At 43.5% G+C, this 22425-nt stretch overlaps 1 protein-coding gene across 5 annotated transcripts in view; it reads left to right on the top strand.

The window, feature by feature from the left end:
* MORN1 (MORN repeat containing 1) overlaps positions 1-22425 on the top strand; it is a 125221-nt gene that overhangs the window by 45228 nt on the left and 57568 nt on the right. For 4 of the 5 annotated variants that reach the window (XM_079987021.1, XM_079987020.1, XM_079987018.1 and 1 more), the window contains exons 11-12: positions 16848-16966; positions 18083-18159. In XM_079987021.1, the coding sequence (XP_079843147.1) occupies positions 16848-16966; positions 18083-18159 (196 nt within the window). Of the gene's footprint in view, positions 1-16847; positions 16967-18082; positions 18160-19998; positions 20065-22425 lie in introns of all 5 variants that reach the window. The other variant, XM_079987022.1, reaches the window with a different exon arrangement.

Consider the following 22425-nt stretch of genomic DNA (forward strand, 5'->3'; position numbering starts at 1 on the left):
AGCCCCATGCACTATTGATGAACTGTCAGCAAAATGGAATTCTGAAAGGTTCTGAGAAACGGCACGGAGCTTTTGCTTTCAGAAATGGATGTGCTCGCCTGTTAGACGTTTCTAGTTTGGTAATGAAATCCAAGGCTGAATTAAAAGCCGCTCTGCTGCCGGACGGGCCTCCTTGGTAACATTTACCAGTTACCTTGACTAAACTGGTTTTGTCCTGTGTGGTGGATGATCAGTTGTGTCCATCAGGAAGGGCAGTGCAGAAGGCAGAGAAGCCAACAGTAGATGGAGCCAGAGCTAATGACAGGCAACATAGACAGGCAGAGCCAACCAATTCTAGTTTTGCCCCATCTTCCTCCCTGCTGAGTTCCAGAAGGGCAATACTGAGGTGAAGGAAGCTGACAGGCAGGGCCACAACCTAGGAAGGCAGGCGGGTGGTGGGCTGTCTGAGGGCAGACTGAAGTTAGTGCAGCAATGCCCTGTTTGCCCTAATAGATCAGCCTTCCATGATAGTGATATAGGAAACTGCCTGGTACTAAGTTAGAGCTCAAGTCCATATAGCCCAATATTGTCTGCTCTGACTGGCACCTGCTCTCCAAGGTCTCAGGCAGAGGTTTCTCACATCACCGTCTCCCTGATTCTTTTAACAGGAGACTCCAGGGCTTTGAACCTGAGACATTATGTCAGGCATGTCCAAAGTAAAATTGTAAAAAAAAACCTCAACCACTTTGATCAGCCCTCACGCATGTTCACTTCATCAAATCCGGCCATCTTTGAAAAAAGTTTGGGCACCCCTGCCTTTTGTATACAAAGCATGTGCTCTCTTCATATTGGACACTCGGCATGCAGAATCTCTTCTTCTGTCTTGATATAAAATCCTAACTGTGCCAGATTTTCTGCACGTTCAGCTGTGGATATACAATCCTTTCATCTGTAAAATGTTTTGGAACATTGTTTGTCTGGTCACCTCTTAAGAAATCATAACCAAATTTTGTGTGGTGGTTCCAAGGAACAGGATTTTGTCTACCTCTGGATACAATTGGACACCATTTTGAATCAAGGTGGCATACAAAACCTTTTTAAACTGCCCTGATTTTAACCACAGATTTCAAAATTGCAGTGGTTTTTTTGTTTTTTCTTAGAATTCCTGAGCACTGCTGGGTATGAGGCTGTTAATTCTGAGTAAACTTTAAGCCAGCCATTCCTTGTTTTTTTTTTTTTTTTACTTTCATGACCCTGCAACATATTAGTTGGGTTTTTCTACTGTCATCTGAATATTTTGTTCCCTTCAGCTTTTAAATGATAATAAATTTTTGTTTAAAGTGACTCCACCCCATTAACAAATGCACTCCAAGCAACGGCGGTGATCTGTTTGTTTTAGTCTTACATAGTACTAGTGGAATGATACACGCATACTGAGGGAGAATATTCCCCTTGCGGTCTTTGTGTTTTATAAAACAAAGTGCAACAGTACAGCCCGTTTCCAGGCACTGACAATAGCAACATGATTTTGCTGGCTGTCCAGTTCCTCTTAATCCATCTGTTTTAAAGTTTGGTTTATATCATTGTGTTTTCTGCTGCATCAGCTAAAATACTTCTCATACTTCTGGACCGAAGATGGCTATTTTGTTACATGTCTTAAATTGTGTGGAATTTACGAGACTGAGAAATGAACGGTCAGTGGAAACCAGGGCTCCTAAACATGCTCCCCCCCCCCAAGTTCATGCCAACTTTGGGGTACATTTGGTGGGTGGTTTCAAAGGCAGCAGTTCTTAGAAATACTAAGTCAACAAGGCTATAAGAAATGCCAGAGAGGATCAGACCTGTGAGTCTTAGCTTCTTGTTCTGCTTTCTTTGCAGCCTGCAAAGAAGTGCTGTAAGGCAGCTTTCAAAAAAGGGGGCAGGGAATGGCTACATTCAAATTCAGGCTTAATAAACCAGAATACTCAGGAGAACTGTAGCCCTTTTCCTCCTGTATCAGTCCTCCCTATATGTGCAAACAAGAAGACAAGCCAGGAAACCACTATAAACCATAGCTTTCCATTACATCTGAACCAGAAAACTAACCTAGTGGCTCCTAAACAAGTTATAATATGAAACCATGGTTTAAAGTTGGCTTACAAATCCTGGCTTGTTTGAAAGCCATGAACTATAGTAATGGAAAACCACAGTTAAGGCTGGGTGAATTTGTAAATTTCATTTTTTTTCCCCAATTTTAAATTCAGTTCTCCACATTTCCACGTCAGTTTGGATTTATTTGTTTTCTTAATGTGAAAATTCATCCTCATTTTAGTGGGAATTTCACCTAATAAATATATTTCTGCATAGCAGTTCCCCTGAACATAATGCCTTTTTTGGCGTGTTATTTTCACTAATGTCTGCATATTTGTACACGTTCTTTGGCTGGGGAACTGCATTGCCAAATTCGGGAAAAGTGCATATTTCCAAGGATGGCTGTATTACATTTCGCATATTTTTTCAGAAAGATGTGAATTAGGTTAAGTCCACCTTTAAATGGGAGCCGAATCAAATGTCTCCCTCATCTCTATGTAGTTAACTATGGCTTCCTGGTTCTCCGCGCCTCCCTCCACCCCATTTGTGTAAAGCAGGGGTGAAAGAGGTGCCATGCCACGGCACCCAGTTTGTGTACATGGTGCCCCATCCATTTCTTTACTCTTTATAACATGAGGTAGGTTTGGTTGCAAGGCAGTGCGTGGCATAAAGTTCCCGCTGTAAGTTTTGTATCTCAGGAAGGATTTTGAACCTGGGCCTTCCTGGTGCTAGTTTGACACACTGACTTAGGGACTGCCAACCTTTTTTGGGCCAATGAGCATTTTTGCAGAAGGGGGGCGGGGCGAGAAATGTCATGGGCATCACACACCCACAAATGCACCCACCCACCAACTGCCCTATCACACATGACAACAGTAGGATGTTTCTTCCAAGCTCAAGGGAGGGCCTCTGTGGGTGCCTGCCTATCTGTGGGCACTATGTTGGCGATCTCTCCTCTCCTGCTCTAACCACTGCACTACATCTTGGCCTGCAGAGTTTCAGTTAATAGGATCTGTGGCATTGAATGTTGCTGTCCAGTAACTCTTGATTTGGCAAGTCTGAGTGAATTCAGGAGTTCTAGTACACAGAGAGTTGCACGGAGGATAAAGCTAACAGGAAACTAATAAATGCAGTGAATAAATGTTCAAAAAAAAATATGAATGGCTCTTCCAGGTGTTCATGTCATTTGGAGGTGACAATAGCTTGCCCCCTGTGCCACTCAGTGAATGTGTCAAGTTCCCTTCCTCCTCCTCTTCCTCTCCCCCCCCCCATCCTACTTGACCTCCAGGTTTGAAGTAAAGGGGGGAATCCTATAATGCTGAAACTCTCACAGAGCTTTGGTTCCAAGTGTATTTTATTAAGCAGGGGAAATAGCTGGGGCTTCTCACATTTTGTTTTTTCTCTTTAAGGTTCTAGCTTTGAATCTCCTACTTTTATAGCAAATGGGTTCTCATAGATGGTACAAAAAGAAAGTTCAAGTGCTATAAATCATAAGTATCTAAATATTAACCTGCGGCTCTGGGGTCATCTTTCTGGGCCGCCCAACCATGTTCATTTTTAAGTCAGTTTTAATTCCTCTGTGTTCCCCCCCCCCCCAGCACACACAGACACAGACTTATTTTCTGCCAATACCCTCTGGCCAACATCAAAGCCCAGTGCACTCTCATTTCCCAGAGTTTTACTGGAAGTCCCCAGCGTTAAAATTATAAAATTGCCAATGTACGCTGCCTGAGGATAATCAGAGATTTCTCTGAAGGCTAAGCCTTCAGTTTTGACTACAGGCAAATGTAGAATGTTTGTGGCACCTCACCCTTTCCTTTTTGTCTTTGGGAATCATGAAAAGCAAATTCCATACAAATCGGCTTATTTCCTGTCATTGCTCATCTTCTCCTGTGAAGATGCGCCAAACGTAGCTCATGACACTTCACCAACAAGACTCCTTCCATCTCTCTCCTAGCAATGGGAAATGTTTCTGATTTGGAGCACCTCCAGATGACCTATTTATTGAGCATCCATTGTGATTTGCTTGTGCAAAGCTTACACCGGGGTTAGACTATATCTGGTATTCACTGAGTACTCCTGATTTTTGTGCAGAGCAGATGTATGACAATGAGCATTCAGCCTATATTCAGTTTGATTTGTTTGTGAGGTATTTATATGTCTTCCTGTTAATCATCTCGTTTATCCCACACTTTTCAATGCATGTCCCCATCACTTCCAACTGCAAAAATTCAATTTCTTTTTCAAAGTGGATTTGTTGCACCAGGGCTCCAGAGCTCTTTAACCCACTTTAATTGTGCCAGCCTAAATTTACATTGTGCACTTGAATTCCTCGCTCAAAATAGTGGCAGTCCGAATGCACCATTGAACTTTACAAAAAAAATCACTACTTATTCTTCACTACCCACACAAAAGGACTGCTTCCAGCTCCACTGCAGAAATGTTGTGTGAGCAAAGTGGGGCAGGAAACTGGCGGATGGTGTTCAGGGCCATAGCTCATTGGTAGAGCATCTGATTTTGCATGCAGAAGGTCCCAGGTTTAATCCCCAGCACCTCCAGATAAGGCTGGGAATTGTCCCCTGTCTGAAACCCTGGACAGCTGCTGCCTGTCCATGTAGACCAGGGGTAGGCAACCTAAGGCCCATAGGCCACAAGCGGCCCACGGGGGTCGTTTAACCGGTCCACAAGCCACTCCCGAAACGAGCTGCCTACTCGGTGAGTCCCAGCACGCTGCGCTAAACTGGCAACAGCACAGCGAGGGGACTCGCTTCCGCAGCGCCGGAAATCGCGTATGCGCAGATGCCGGAAATCATGTCTGCGCAGACACAGACATTGGAATTCATGGGCACACGCGCTCACGTGCATGTGCAATCTGGCCCACTGAGGGATCTCCTCTGGAGTGAACCGGCCCAGGCGAGGTAAACCTTGCTGACCCCTGATAGACTGAGCTAAGTGGACCAATGATCTGACTCCATCTCAGATAGTTTCCTTTTGTTGTTTAGTCATTTAGTCGTGTCCGACTCTTTGTGACCCCCTGGACCAGAGCATGCCAGGCACTTCTGTCTTCCACTGTCTCCCGCAGTTTGGTCAAACTCATGCTGGTAGCTTCGAGAACACTGTCCAACCATCTCGTCCTCTGTCGTCCCCTTCTCCTTGTGCCCTTCATCTTTCCCAACATCAGGGTCTTTTCCAGGTAGTCCTCTCTTCTCATGAGGTGGCCAAAGTATTGGAGCCTCAGCTTCATGATTTGTCCTTCCAGTGAGCACTCAGGGCTGATTTCCTTAAGAATGGATAGGTTTGATTTTCTTGCAGCCCATGGGACTCTCAAGAGTCTCCTCCAGCACCAGCATTAAGTAATCCTAAATCCAGAGAATCTCCTCTTATTTGTGCACCTCCTTGTGTAAGGCTATGAAGAAGCTCCCACAAGAGCTTTTTTAAATTTATCACCCACAGAAGTTTATATGTGACAGCCTGGGGGTTTCCTTTCCTTATTAACTGTTACTCTCCAGGGTTTCTTGAGATGCCAGGGATTGAATTTGGGACCTTCAACATGCAAAGCATGGACTGTACAACTGAGCTGTGGTTCCTCCTCAGACAGAACAAGAGGCGGGTCTGAATGTTAGCTTCCCCAAAGGCATCTGGCTAACCACTCTTGGAAATCAAGACTGAACTCCATGGATCCTTTGATCCCATAGGGATTTTCTTAATCTGGTGTCCTTCTGGCAATATAACCAAAGATTGAACTGACCCTTGGGGACGGCCAGTTGAATAAACCCACTCCTGAAGATTCTCGCTCCATCTCCTTGCAAAATGTCTAAAGATGGGGAAGGGTTGCAATATTGAGAAAATCTTTTGTGCTCAGGCTTTGCTTCTTTTTTCCCGTGGGTTCTAAAACCAGGAGGGGTCCTGTATGAATCACATGAGTGCTCTGTCCTCCTACAACAGATTAATCTATCAGAAAGTAAAGTTGTGCCATATGCTTTTCTCTGTACAATTGGCACGTGGAACCGTCCACTTACCCATCATCAGTCCAGCTGCTGCATGTTGGTTTACTCCTTGTGCTTTAGGAGGTTTCCCGTCCCTCGTTCTCTCTCTTTTCATATATATATTTTTTTTAAAAATTAAATATTTGTGTAATCCATCCTGGGAATAGGATGGGCTATAAATCTCTAAGAAACTCCATGCCTAGTACAAATTATCTTCAGGAATGTCTAGAAATACATTTAGCCTACTGGAAAGGATTGTAGGCTTGGAGAACACAGGGTGATTACACAGTGCTTGCACTGAAGGAAACAAAACAAAGCAAAATGTGAGCGCTTTGAGACTGTTGCTGTTTTGTGGAAGGAATTCAAACACACCACAGAACTTTAGGTTTTGTGCAATTAAAGTTGATTAAAGTCTTTTGTCACCCTAGCACAACAAATCTCCTTTTTGTAATTTACAAAAAATGCTAATGTTTGGAGGGTCCCGAAGCAGAGGTGGGCAGAGCGATTAATGTAAACGTTGCCGTTGTAATGTAGGCCAGTTTCTGCAGAAACACAGCCCTCTCTACCCTCCATCCAGGCAAGCAGGAAGCATTATCAGAGTTCAAGGACACATTCCAGTCAGGCAAAAACACTCAAGGGAGGTACAAAGTAGGGCCTATGAGAGGCAAGGCCTGACAAGAGTGTCGTGGGAAGACAGATGCCTGGAGGTTGCATTTGGCTCCCAGGCCTGAGGGTCCCTATCACCAAGTTAAACATAGCAGCCCATCAAATAAACCTCCCTAATATGTTGCCAGTCTGGGACTGCAAAAACAGATGTTGTCGAACAGCCAGCAGGCTGAGCTACATAGCTAGTAGTCTGCAATCAGCTTGGCAGTTCAAAAGTTGTGCAGACCTGCCATAGAGCTCTGACTACATGGCAGCTGTTTATGCTCCTGCTTGAGTACTCTGGGCCTGATTCAAGCATGTAGATTCATCACTCAGTCGCTCAGGCATGTAGATTCATAGCCGAACCATGATCTCACATGCCTCAAACAGTCATTACTAGCACAAATCTCCCACATCATCTTCTGTCGCCGCTTTTTCTTGCAAGCTGTTTGAAAATTGTCATCTCCTTGTGAATCACCCACTATGGATACTGGGTTATATATCCAGTGTTAGCCCTACTCGAAATAGGCCCATTGAAATGAATGGACATAACTAACCTGGGTTGATTAATTTCAGTGGGTCTACTCTGAGTAGGACTTAGTTGGAGACAGCCCATTGGAAATATCCTGGAATGGGTAGAGGACCATGGAAGAGTAATAGAGCATGATACAAAAGAGAGAGAGAGAGAGAGAGTTAAGGGCATGAATGCAGGAATAAATCAAAGAGAAAAGGTGCCCCAAGCACCCAAAATCTTTTATTACTGCCCAATGCATTTTGGAAAGAAAAACTTCTTTAGGGAATTTTATTAACAACCTGCAAAAATATATTACTGCAGCTTCCTCCTTTTGCCAAATGGAACTGCCCCATAGACTTGGTCTATGAAACATGTTGTCTTGTATTTGTAGGTAGATAACACATTTACACTTAAAGAAGCTTTTAAAACAAAATTGCCCACTCCCAGCCCCCCCCTGCAAATGTGCAATGTGTGTGCGCATGCCAAATTGGGTCGTTGACCCAGGTGAAATGAAGCCGAATTTCGCCCCTGCCGTGTGACACTCCCTCCTATGAATCCCATCACATTTTGGGATATTAGGCTGATGCGTCCTTCATTTGTACCTTTGAAGGGTTAACACTTATAAAATTCTTTCTCAATCTCTATTCCCCGCCCCCGCTTCTGTTTCCTTTCCCTAAGATTTTTCAAGGGTTAAGGAGTTCACCTTCCATCTGTGGTTTACTTGGTCATAATATTTGTTTGAATAAGTACAGGGCAATGCTGGGGAATCTTTGTAGCAGGCAGAGAGGAAGGGAGAAGTCCAGTGTGCAAGTTTCTATCTGGAAAGCCCAGAAATCTCCATGATCTGGCCCTGCTGCTGCACAGATCTGTCTGAAAGGATTAAGCATGTCGAGGCCTGGAGTGCCTTTTACAATAACGTGGTTGCGCCTACATTTATTTCTCCTTTGTTTGACTATATGTCCAAACAAGCTTGCGAGAGTTCCCCTGTCTGCGACCTTTTTGTACACTTTGGTAATCTCCTTTTCTCCACTGAAACAAAGCTAAAAAGTGATGATTAATCTGTTTGCTGATTTTTGCAATTGGAGGAACAACAACTCAGGAGTAATTCTTTGCTTCACTCTGTTAACAGAGGAATGGGGAATGGCAGAAAGCATGCTGATGATGGTGATAAAAAAGTGTGGGATGTGTCTGAAGCAAACCCCCCGCCCCCCAATTACTTCTATTTAATGAAGCATTGTTTTTGGAGACAGACCATTCAAATCACTGCTTTACATGTTTGAATGGTGCTTTTAAAAATATTCATAGTGTAGAGAAAGCGGATAGGGTAAAATTAATCTCCCTGTGATACTAGAACTCATGTCAGTCCAGTGAAGCAAAATGTTGGACAGACAGAAGAAAGTACCGTATTTTTTGCTCTATAAGGCTCACTTTTTCCCTCCTAAAAAGTAAGGGGAAATGTGTGTGCATTTTATGGAGCGAATGCAGGCTGCACAGCTATCCCAGAAGCCAGAACAGCAAGAGGGATCGCTGCTTTCGCTGCGCAGCGATCCCTCTTGCTGTTCTGGCTTCTGGGATTCAGAATATTTTTTTTCTTGTTTTCCTCCTCCAAAAACTAGGTGCGTCTTGTGGTGTGGTGCGTCTTATAGAGCGAAAAATACTAGTTGCATGTTGTGGTCTGGTGTGTCTTATAGAGCGAAAAATACTAGGTGCGTGTTGTGGTTTGGTGTGTCTTATAGAGCGAAAAATACGGTACTTTTTCACATAGCACAGAGTTAAACTATGGAATTTGCTCCCGCGGTATATATTGATGGCCAACAACCTGTGTGGCTTTAAAACAGGTAGGAGGAACATTTAGTCCTCCAGTTGTTGCATCCATCACCCCTTGCCATTGGACATGCTTCCCGTGGCTGATGTGGGTTCAGCAACATCTGGAGGGCTACAGGCTCCCCACACCTGCTTTAAAAGATGATTGGATGAAGTCAAGGAGGATTAGGCTATCAGTGCCAACTAGCCACATTGGCTATGTTTTACCTTCACTGCTTGAAGGTAACCTCTGAATACCAGTTGATGGGAATCACAAGTGGGGAGAGCAGTGTTGCGTTCAGGTCCTGCTTGCAGGTTTCTATTTGTCATCTGTCTGGCTACTTAGAGAACAGGATGCTGAGTTAGCTGTGCCTTTCACCTGATCTATCCAGGTTATATTCTTATATCTTAAGACATCTACTTCCCCTCCCCACTTGAATACTTCTGCAACATATGGTCAATGGAGGATGGATTTAACTCTGGAAGCTTTCAGCTGCTTTTTCTGGAGCTGGTTTATACTTTGTCGCAAAGCGTGACTCCCCACTGCATAGGCATTAAACTTTTTATCCTCTGTTCACCAAGAGAGACTGGCACGCTTTTTGCTCCATAGTGATATCTCCCAAAAGAGATACATAAACAAAGCCTATTCTGATAGGGGATGCCTCTCAGCCTACTATTTAGAACTTCTGATGGAAATAAATTTAATCTAGTTTTGGTAAATAAATGCTGATAGGTGGGTATGGACAGATTCCTAAGATATGAGGCTAACTGAAAGTCGTGCTTGTATTGGATTCCAGCTGCATTCAGGCAACAGGTTACATTGGATCTGGATCGGTCTACTCTGAGTTGGACTTCGTTGGCTACAATTCAGAGTCTGAAAGGACCCCCAATGCTCATTTAGACTAATCCACTTCTACAGCATCCCTAATGGCCATCCAACCTTTGCCTAAAAACCTGTAATAAAGGAAAGTCTACCATCTTCCAAGGCAGTCTGTTCCATTGCTGACTAGCTCATACTGCCAGGGAGTTCTTTTTCATGTTTCATCTAAATCCTCCCTGCCCCCTCTTATAATTTGAATCTTTGGTTCAGGTCCTACCTTCTGGATATGTTGAATAATATTGGATGTATGATGTGTACAGCATTGGAAGAATCTCAGCTCAATAGTTCTGAGTAGACAGGACTTAACTGTTTTGTGGGGTTTTGTTTTTTTAAATAGCTTTCCCTGCTCCTTTTTCTTTTCCCCCTTCCCTCCCAACCTCCTGCCTGGCAGAAACTCTCCAATTGGTTGCTCTGCATTTCCTTTCAAATGGGAAAGAAGAAGAAAAACATCTCTCTTGCATCTGGAACCGCGCCAGATACTCTAAACCCTATTTTGGTTAAATTACAGTACCCAGATTTTTAGTAACAAAACGCATTGATTTTATATTCAAAAAGATTTTTATATTTAGTCTGTTAACCTTTTGTAATTCCCACCCACTGCTTTTAAACTGCAGAATGTGTTTTTTTTTTAATGCTAATTGTTGTCAGTAGGGTATCAGCCACAGCCCCTTAGCAATTTAAACTCATTGAATTGTAATGCAGGTGCTGATAATTGGAGGACTGCTATTGTTTTCCTGGCAATGGGGAATATGTTTCAAACAATTCCTTGCAAATTGGATTTGAGACCATGAAAAAAAAAACATAGTTTAAAGATAACTTTAGCTTCCAATTTAGAAAGTGCAGGGGGGTAGGGACAGGGAGCAGCTGCACAAGCTAGTGTAGTCCTCTGAGGCTTTGTCTCTCTTGTTCAGGCTGAGCACACCAAATGGGGTAGCCAATATGGTACCCTCCAGATGACTCGTCAGGCTGGCTGGGGCTGATGAGAGTCGGAGTCCAATAACATCTGGAGGGCACTGTGTTGGCTGTCTCTTTGTTAAGCCCATTAATGTGTGTGGGAGACAAAAGAAGTCTTTTGAAAGAGGATTGTCCCCACTTTACAGGGGCTATACTTAGGAAGATTTGTTACACTGAGCAAAATCAGCTAGCTCAGTCACGTCTACACATAATGGCAGTGGCTCTCCTGGATTGCAGGCAAGGGGGTTCTCTTCCAGCCTTTACTGGGAGATGCCAAGCATTTAAGCTGGGACCTCTTGCATGCATATCAGATGGTCTAACTGTCAACTGTTGTGCTTCTGTTAGGACACTGGGTTATCTCCAGCTATGTCCCACTCGAAGCAGAGCCATTAACATTAATGAACCTAAGTTAGTCATGCCCATTCATTTCAGTGGGTCTACACTTAGTAGAACTAACATTGGGTACCACCCACAGGGGCACAGAAAGCTGCCTTATATTGCACCAGATCTCTCTGATATTGTAGATCCATCTTGCTGAGTATTGTCTGCACCATTCATGTCCAACCAGTCGATCACGATCTACCGGTCGATCGCGGGGCGGCCCTGGTCAATCACATGATCCTGATCAATCACACACACACACACACACACACACCCCAAGTCTTGCAGTCTCTTGGGAGTTGGACATGCCTGGTCTACACTGAGTGGCAGTGGCTGCCCAAGATTTCAGGAAGGGAATATTCCTAGCCCTCCTAGACCTTCTGCATGCAAAAGCAGATGCTGTCCCACTAAGCTGTAAGAAGAGCCAAATCTCTGTGCTTAACCTCCACACTGACATGCTCGCTTTCTGTGGGCAGGGAGCTTTTTTTGTGTGTGTGGCTGAACAGTGAGTAATTTTTCCGACAAGCAGACCTGCAATCTGAAGTAGTGAAGTCCAGGCAAAGCTTCACCACTCAGTTCTACTGGTTGTATAAACTTGCACTGGCACCTGTAGCAGTTTCCCCCTTCTTTTACTGTTCTTGGTTTTCATATGTTAGATAAGATCCACACAAACCAAACATTATGAGGATGGAATGGTAACTTTGGCCCCCTTCATTTCCTTGCTTTCATCAAATAAAGTTACACCCTTGCTTTGACGTACCATTGAGGTTTCTTTTGTGTGTTAATTGACGTTGGCTTTGTAAGACTCGGTGGAATGTAATTTTATAGGGAGATGTTTGATTGAAATCTCAGCCTTCGTTGTTTTGTGCTTTTTCAGCCAATGCTCAAAAGCCAACTATTTGTTAAATCTTTTGCCTGTGTTTTACATTAAGGGAAAGCTGGGGTTTCCTATTGGAAACATGAAGTGTACTTTCTTTATGGAAAACCTAACAATTTGACTTCGGTTCATTTGTAATATAGCTGTAGCTCAGTGGCAAAACATCTGCCTGGCATGCAGAAAGCCCCAGGTTCATTCCCCAGCATCTCTTGGCAGGACTGGGATTGTCCCTTGCCTGAAATCCCAGAGAGCTGCTGCCAGTCAGTGCAGACAGTACTGAGCTAGGTGGCTCAGTGGTCTGACTCAGTATAAGGCAGTTTCCTATGACAGAATATTGTACTGCACCCTGACATTCAAAAATGAGAGCTTCCTTCATGGTTTCCAGCTAGCCATAACCTCCTCCAGGCAGGTTAACCAATTCTATCTACCACTACCTTCAGTTTATATTTGTATTTTTTCCAACCAACCTGAAACATTTTGTGCTTGTGAAGCATGTTCATGCTGCATGGAGCTGTGAGGGGAGGGGGCTGCCTGCTTCAATATTTTTTTTAGGAAGATTTTTGTATGTCTGTAAACTTCAGGGTTTCCCTGACCATACTGATACTAGTAGTAGCAGCAGCAGCAGCAGCATTAACAAACCACCTTTCATTTTAAGATGAATATTTTTCTAGTTTCTCTGGAGAAAAACGTTAGGTCCTCTAAGAAACTGGGGAACAAATTTTGACACAGCACTAGAAATTTTGAGTGGGCTCATTTCGTTTCCCAACTGGTAGGCACAGGGCCTCTCAAGTTTTGTTTTAGAGGGGGGAAGTAGGGCCTGCAACAAAAGGTTGCAGTTGGCGTGTTCTGGCTCTGGGTTCCAGGCAGCCATGCTGTATTCTAGGATACTCTTTTCCATTCCCTTTCTCCTCTAGTTTTCTGTCCCTCCCACCTCACATTTCTTAGTGGTTCTGTTATGGCTCCTCCACTGCCAGCTCTCAGCAGCTCAGCTCACTACAGTGGTACCTCAGTTGTCAAACGTAATCAGTTCCGGAAGACCGTTCAACTTCCAAAACGTTCGACGACCAAGGTGCAAAGGGCAGTTGGCAAAGTCAATTGAGAAAAGGGGGGGGGGCGCAATGGAAGCTGTTTGACTTCCGAGACCCATTTGAAAACGGAAGCAATTACTTCTGGGTTTTCGGAGTTTGGATTCTGAAATGTTTGGCTTCCAAGACGCTCAACAACCGAGGCACCACTGTATTAGAAGGAGTGGTTATGGTGATGATTTAATACCAAGGATATCATAACTGAAAAGACCTGGCATGAACTTCACTGACATGCAAAACACTTCAATGAACCATGAGTTGCACCCATGGTTCTTTTGTAATATGGGCCCCGTGGATGGGTTATGCCTTGCAGGAAATACTATTCTCCTAAGGCAACCTTCCCCAACATGGTGCCACCAAAGGAGGTTGCTGACGGCTGCTCCGTAGCTTTTGGTTGTGTGTTAAGTCCATGCTTCTCACTCCTTTCCCCACCTTCCTCATTAGTTAACTGACATTTATTGGTAATTGAATCAAGCATTAAAGGCTAATGCACTGTGTCTGGTCACCTTTAAATAAGACACAACTGCCGCTCCCAAGGACCAGTCACCCTATCTCACCCCCTCGCACCCGTTTTAAGGAAGAAAGTATTACTACTTTCAGACCAGCCCATCAACAGCCAATAATTCTTTATGCTCCATTATTAGACGGTGTGCCTACCGTTTAACAATAATGACTCTAACGCCCTAAGTTATAGATGTTTATAGCTATTTCTCCTTTCGCGCCATCCCTTTTTCCTCTCTTCCTCCTCCTAGTTTTATGCCTACACAGGTGATTAGCATGTTGTAATTGAGTTGGTCATAAAAAAAAAGATAATTAATTGACATTTCACTCCCAGAGAGGTCAAACTGCCCCGTCTTCTGCAGTCATTATGAGACTAGTCATTCTGCTCCTGCTTCCTCCACTCCATTCCATCCCCCACAAGGTGATGGAATGACCTTTATCTTGCTGATCAAGACATAATTGTTGTAATAAAAATAGACACAGAGGGTGGATTTCAGGAGTGGCACTCCTGAGATGGGAGTCTCCAATTAAACTGGGTTTTATCGTGAGCTGTGGGCAGCTGTCAGATGGGAGGCAGGAGCTGGGAAGAGAGAGTTACGTGAAGGATGCAGATCTGACACATTGCAACCAGGGAGGCATTGTTTCTCAGGCAGAGTCCCAGTCCAGCCTTTGATACCCTTCCTGTCTGAGAGGATCCAGTGTCTAGCCTGCACAGCTGAGCCTAGTTCAGATCCTGAGAGTACGTCACTGCCCAGGGAAAGGCTCCAATCTACAGTTCTGGTTGCAACCCTGGTGGTTCTTTGCACACAGCACATGAAAACAGATCCAACAGTGGACAATCACTACAGGGCAGAATTAGGGAGGCAAGAAAGCAGTGGTTTCTGTTCTGACCTGACTTCCTCACAATCAGTGCTGTTTCTGTTCTGCTGAAGTTCAGTTTCCATCAAATACTATGCTATTCTTCTCCTTGTCTGCTATTTAACATTATTTACGTAACTTACAAATTCAGTGTAATTAATGATGCAATTCTTTCCACACCATTCATTTCAATGCTAGGGAAGCACAATTTAGGGGGGGGGTCATCAACTACATATTGTTTGCAGACTAAAAACGACAACAATTGATCAGTATTCACTGGATTTATTTCCATTCCAAACATGAGACCGAATGAGCAAACCCCAGCAATTTCCAGTTTCATTTCTATGTTCATCAGAATTCTGTGACAATCCTGGGCAGGATGAAGTTGAGGGTGTTGGTAGCAACCCAGAGAGCAACTGAACATGTTGCTCAGACTAATAGGGAAGACAGCAGGATCTGAGAGTTTATATTGGACAGTAGCATATGATCGGCCTTTGGGGGCATGTAGCAGATTCTGGGATATTAATGCAAAATGTCCCAGCTTTCGTTCCGAGTGGCAGAAGGAATCTGATTCAAAAGGCCACTGGTTTGAGCCTGCATAACACTTGCCACCTGTGCCAGCATACAGCCATCCACTTAAGCCAGCTCATGTACTAGTGGTGGACCTTGGGGTCTCAAATTTCAGCGGTGCCCTGTGCAACACCAAAATCCAGCACCCTCACCTCCCATGTTCCAATCAAAATCATAGTTGTGCCACCCCCAAGGCTTGGCACCCAGTGTGACCAAACTGGTTGCGCTGCCCTAAATCCGCCTCTGCGTTTACACAAATCAGTTCCCTGGGTGATGTCTTGTTGATGCTGGCAGAACATTACTCTTTGTCCTGTCCATTCTCTCACTTCATTGGCCAAAAGAAAGGTTACTTTTCCTGCACTAAGCACCCAGCACAGTGAAATTTCACATTGTTAAGTGCTGCACAACTTTCCATGGTGTCTCCTCCTGATCATTTAAAAAGTTCGCCTTTCCACTTTTGCAAGGACGTTCTTTTAACACCTCTCTCTTCATTAGCTTTCGCTGTACTAGCAGTATTTATGTTCTGAGCAATGAATGGGAACCATATTGCTTACAGCATAATTTCCAATTTCTTAATGCACTAATAGTTTTCAATAAAGATTTCGCAGCTGCTAACTCCTGATTTGCCTTGTCTAATGGTGGTGCGATATGCTTTTAAAGAAAGTATCAAACTAATACTGTGAAGTTGAGGGGGTAGGAAATCAAGGTTACCCAGGTGTGGCATGGTGTCAGGGTTCAGACCTGTCCAACCCCAAAGGGCCAAGAAATTAGAGCTGTTAAGGGCCACAACCTTCACAGACGCATTATTTAGGCAGTATTGATAATGATATAACAAGCATGGGAAGCTGTGGTCCTTCCAGGTGTTGCCGAACTACAACCCCCAGCAGCTCCAACAAGCACAGCCAATGTCCAAGGATTATGGGAGCTGCAGCTCAGCAACACCTGGAGAGCCACAGTTTCTTCACACATGTAATAAAGTATCCTATGTTGCTGGAAGTTCCAGCTTCTCTCTCTCTTGGAGTTGGGTGACTGTTTAGTGGCACTGTGGTGAACCTAGGTCCCGTATATGTTTGTTCACTAGAATGGGTTCATGGAGTCTGTACAATTGAAGCTATCATGCAGCAACTGAAGTTACCATTCCACATTACAAATACCCAACTGGCAACCTATACGACCCAAATAGAACATGACTTCCATGTCAGCCTGAACCCAATTGTGAACGTTTCTGGGTTGCGTGGAAGGACCATGCAAAAGTTTCATTGCTACAGATGGTCACTCTTTATGCAGAGGCTGGAGTGCATCACCATGCCCGTGAGAAACATATGAGTGTTGGCACATACATAGGGCTTCAGTCCATACCTTGCAAGATAGTTGCTAAGAAAACTCTTGGTGGTGGGGAGAAGAGAACCAGGCATGGTGCCTTTTGCACTTTGGGGGAAGTGAGAGATGTCAACGTACTGAATTTTATAAATACTGTTGGAGATATTGCTAGAGTAAATCGCAGCTGCTGAGAGCTTAGGTACAACATCCTAATTTTCCATTCCACTGTTATAGTCAAGGTGACTTTTATAAAAGGACCCAAAGCTTGCAATAGAGAGCCACAAGCATTTCTTGTGTCTTGTTTCATTTACCTTCCCCTGCAACAGACTTAATATTATTTATTTAAATTTTGATCACTTATTAAACACAACAGGAAAATAGATAGATGCTTCCCTTGACTATACATTGTTCTTTGTTTATATAGAAAATGAAAGTGGCTGTTTCCGAAGAGTTGAGCGTGGCTGTGCCATTTTCAGTAGCATCACCCTTGCACCTCTTCCAGGAGATCCTCGACCTGCTGTGCAGTCAGATGAGCCAAATGAAGTAAGGAAAGCCAGCTACACTTGTGGACACAACAGTTCACATCCACATTTCATTCCCATTTCATTATCTGCCAGTAGTCCAGATTGGAAGCTCCTCCTCCCTAACACCCAGAAGGAAGAATGTCTTACCTAGAAGTGGCTTGCTGAGCAGGGCAAAAAAACCTGCTACCCTAACTTCCTGGCAGGAAGGTCACCGTTGCTTATCAGGAGGGGTGAAGCAGTTATTGAGCCAGATTGGTTTGCACTGCAGTGACCTCCCCACCAGCTCCCCCACCTCCAGGTAAGCTACAGCGACTCACCTCCCAGGAAGCTAGAGTATTGGCTCCACGAAACCTGCCTCAAAGAGTGCACAGCAGGTTCCAGTGATGGCACCTGCAGCCCCACCCCCTTCAAAACATTCTGGTATGGTGCTTCATACAGTGCAGAGTTCTCGCTGTTCCCACTGATACTCTAGGCAACTGTGTGAAATTAAATGTCTACTAGACCCAGTGTCCTGGTGTTTGTCCAAATGTTTCTCAGATCACTGCTTGTTGCCGCTGCCCCCCAAATAAGTCAAAAGAGGAGGGGACCCACAAAAGAGCTCTTACCCCATGGCCTCTCAAAATTGAAACCAACCTCACCAGATGCATATATACATACATAGCAACTTTATTTGCATTAGCCATTAGCCATAGCAATAAAATAAAATACAGTGTACTGAGGATAGAGCTAAATGCTTAGCTATACAAAAGACATTCTAGAGCAGCGGTTCTCAACCTGTGGTTCCCCAGATGTTGTTGGACTACAACTCCCATCATCCCTGAGCTCTGGCCTTGCTAGCTAGGGGTGATGGGAGTTGTAGTTCAACAACATCTAGGGACCCACAGGTTGAGAAAGGCTGTTCTAGAGGTTTACATCAGTACAAATGGGGTTCAGTATCTTATAGCATGTGCAATCCCTTATGCTTGCCCTAAGAAGACATGTTCTGTGGAGCCAGCATAGTGCATGGGTAGATGGCGGAACTTGGGAACATGAGTTCGGAACCCTGGTTAGTCATAAAGCTCACTGGGAGACCTTGAACCAGATCTTGATCTCTCCCATATTTAGAATTTATTATCTAAACCTCTTACTCATGCAGAAAGGGGGCAAAAAGGCAAGTGTCAAGACCATTGCAGAGAAAATGACTGCTTCCCAGGAGACGGTTGGAGATAGCAGGTATGTTCCATCTCCCACTTCTCATATGGATGCTTTTTCATTCATCTCTGTGATCCTGTGATCCCTCTGTGATCAATTCCCTGCCCCTGCCCCTGCCCCTGCCCCTACACCTACCCCATCCCCACAACATAAGTATTCATTTATTTCTAAACCTCCTTAGATGCCTTTCCAGTTATATGGTTCTCTATGCAACTTTCAGGGTAATGTGTTAATTGCCTTATAGACTGAAGGGTCCCATGGTGATTGCAAAATAAAAACATGAATCAGTTGTGTGATGCGGCTGTAGAAAAATCTAATGCAGTTTTAGGTTGCATTAATAGAGCCATAATTTCCAAGTGGCAGGCAGTAAGAATTCCACTTTATTGTTGAAGGAGGTTGAAGGAAATCATGAACATCCACAGAGGTACGAAAGCAGCTGCATGAGGCATAATCTCTAGATTCCCAGTTTTCGGTTCCTGCCTTCCTATCTATCTAATCTATCTCTATCTATCTATCTATCTATCTATCTATCTATCTATCTATCTATCATCTATCTAAAAAAAGCAAATTTCTACCCTTTGTAGAACCTGAGATATGAGGCAATCCATACAGGTCATGGTCTCCTCATTTGTTTTATGAGAAATTAGCCTACACTTACCTTTCAGTGTTCTTAGCAGGGAGGCTGGTCAGCTTCTTCAACCCATGAATTTCAGAACCCCCACAACAACATCCCCCATAGCTATCCTAACCCCATATGCATATGCATTGATTTTCACTTAATCAGACTGCCTCTGGAGTGGCTAACCAGTCCCTCTTCTGCTAACCATTCTGCTGTTCACAACAGAGCCAATCATCACCCATCACTATGTGTGGCCAGCAGGTCCCACACATGTCTCCAGGGGGGGAAATGAACTTTAAGGGGGGCAATGACATACAAACACTCTTCCATAGAAAAGGCTAAGGTAGGGTGTCAGGACTTTACACTCCTCCTTCTTTCCTCCCCCCCCCCCCTTTCTGATTGGTAACATGTAGCCAGAAAGGAGTCCTGGAGTCAAAGGACATTATGAATGGCCCCAACCTGCAAGCTGTAGGTGATTGAGATATTTACATCTTTCCCTGGAAGTCATCACACAGATGGAGTTACTGCAGTCAGTGAAAGAGCAGATGAGGGAGAGAAACTCAACTGACACCAGGCGGGACTTGTTCTGGCTATTGTGTTTCAGTCCAGTTTATTTCAGCAATTCATGGAGGCTTGGGATGCAGTGGAGGTGGGATGAAAAGAGGAAGAATGTCAATGGCAACCGCAGAGTAGAGTGGGGTGGCATTCTATCCTTCCTCCCCTTAGTTACATTTAAGAGGTAGCTGCCCAGAGCGGCTGGGGCAACTCAGTCAGGTGGGCAGAGTAAAAATAATAAATTTATTTAATTATTATAGTTGAGGGGTTTTTATTCTTATTCTGGCATACTAGAAAAAGAGACATAGCTCTCTTGAGCTTTGTCAGCTTGGTGAGTTGTTGTTGTTTCCCCCCTCCCTTGGGTTGAATTGTGGCTTCAAAGCATTGCTGGTGTGTTTGTGTTCTTATTAAAAATGAGCCTTGCGATTCTCCGTAGCATTTCCTGGAGTGGAGGTTTCCATGGAGACTCTACTCCAGGAAATGCCTTGGTTTGCATTTTCAAAGAACCCTTGTTGCTCCCCAGCCTTGCCCGACAGATGTTTGTGTTCTTAAGAAAGAGTTTTGGTGTTGTGATTTTCCGTACTGGGTTTCCCTGGAGTCTAAACTAGTGTGCAAAACTAGCAACTACAGTCAAAGCCCACCTGCATAACTCTACAATATCCTGTATCTGTCTGTCTTTGAAACAGATACATTCTGATGCTAGTTAAACATTGAAGAGCTGGCTTTCCTCCTTGCCACGGGCATGTGAAGAGGTGTGTGTGCGTTGCAACCATGTAGAACACAAAGACCCCAATTGTTTATTTCAGGAAGCATTCTAACAGAACATAGATAGAAGCTGCCTTATATTGAGTCAGACCATTGTCCACCTGGGTCCCCATTTTCCACACTGACTGGCCATGGCTTGCCAGGATTTCAGTCAGGGTACAATTCTTAGCCCTATGTGGATATGCCAGGAACCTTTTGCATACAAAGCAGATGTTCTACTGAACTATGGTTCCATTTACTTTGCTGTAAATGATGCTGGGGAAGAGATTCATATGTGTGGTACAAAACTACATGGAAATGACATCAAATATTGTCAGGCACAGCCCCTGGTACCCTAGATTTCTCCATTTATTAAGAAAATTATGAATCAGTTTATCTAGCAAGATATACTGTTACCCACAGAGAACTGTATTATTTTTCCAGAAATGTTGGTATCATTCTATTTTTTTTTTTAATAAATATTTATTGAGATTTTTTAAATACAGAAATGCAAAAATAATAAACAATATAACATGTATCATAACATCTTTTCATAACTTCTTTGGACTCCCTCACGTCTCTCGCTCCCACTTGCATCATTGTAAAACTTTTTCCAGCAATTTATCAACTTGTTTACATTCTTAAGTCTCATTATTTAATTTAGTCTAATAATTCTCCCAAAAAAAATTTATACTTTCCTCAATCTCCTTTATCATCCAGATTACATCTAATTTAATGGTGCTCAATTATTTATGATCTAGCATCCTCCTTAACATTCAACCAAATTACAGTATTTTTGTAAATAAATCTTAAATTTCTTCCAATCTTCTTCAGCTCTCTCCTCTCCCAGGTCTCGGATTCTGCCGGTCATCTCAGCCAATTCCATATAGTCTATCAGTTGCATCTGCCATTCTTCCAGTGTGGGTAGATCTTGGGTTTTCCAATGCTTAGCGATGAGTATCCTTGCTGCCGTTGTTGCATACAGGAAAAAAGTTCTGTCCTTCTTTATCACCCTCTGGCCGACAATACCCAGGAGGAAGGCCTCTGGTTTCTTGGGGAAAGTATACTTAAATACCTTTTTCAACTCATTATATATCATTTCCCAGAAGGCCTTCACTCTAGGGCACGTCCACCAGAGGTGAAAGAATGTTCCTTCATTTCCTTTACATTTCCAACATTTGTTATCAGACAAATGGTATATTTTGGCAAGTTTAACTGGGGTCATGTACCATCTATATATCATTTTCATTACATTTTCCTTCAAAGCATTACATGCAGTGAAGTTCAACCCAGTGGTCCACAACCTTTCCCAGTCCTCAAACATAATGTTATACCCAATATCCTGTGCCCACTTTATCATAGCCGATTTAACCATTTCATCTTGTGTGTTCCATTTTAACAGCAAGTTATACATTCTTGAAAGTACCTTGGTCTTAGGTTCTAACAGTTCTGTTTCCAATTTCGATTTCTCCACCTGGAACCCTAACTTTTTGTCATTTTTAAAGACTTCTTTAATCTGAGCGTAGTGTAGCCAGTCTCGCACTTTATCCTTCATTTTCTCCAAACTCTGCAATTTCCATTTGTCTCCATCTTTTTCTAGTATTTCCCCATATTTTGGCCATTTGGCCTCCATATTGGGTCTTTTTCGGGCCTTAGCTTCCAGAGGTGATAGCCACCTTGGAGTTTTATTTTCCAATAAGTCTTTATATTTTGTCCAGACATTAAACACTGCTTTTCTGACAATATGGTTCTTAAAGGCCTTATTGATCTTAACCTTGTCATACCATAAGTATGCATGCCAACCAAAAGCATTGTTGAAACCTTCCAGATCCAGTACGTCAGTGTCTTCTAGAAGTAGCCAGTCTTTTAGCCAGCAGAAAGCTGCGGCCTCATAGTACAACTTTAAGTCCGGCAGGGCAAAGCCCCCTCTTTCTTTCGCATCAGTTAGTATCTTAAACTTAATTCTGGGCTTTTTGCCCTGCCAGACAAACTTAGATATATCTCTCTGCCACTTCCGGAAGCACTCTGTCTTGTCCACAATCTGTAATGTTTGGAACAAAAACAACATTTTTGGCAATACATTCATCTTGATAGCAGCAATTCGGCCTAACAAAGAAAGTTTCAATTTTGTCCAACTGTCTAAGTCTCTCTTAATTTCTGACCAACATTTTTCATAATTATCCTTAAATAGACTCAGATTTTTTGCTGTTATATTTACCCCTAGGTACTTTACTTTTTTAACCACATTTAATTCTGTCTCTCTCTGAAACCGTTCTGACTCTGTATCTGACAGATTTTTTCCCAATACCTTGGTTTTCTGTTTATTTAATTTAAATCCTGCCACCCAACCAAAGTCTTGGATCAATTGT

The sequence above is a fragment of the Podarcis cretensis genome (assembly GCF_951804945.1).
Source record: "Podarcis cretensis genome assembly, chromosome: 8".
NCBI lineage: Eukaryota > Metazoa > Chordata > Lepidosauria > Squamata > Lacertidae > Podarcis > Podarcis cretensis.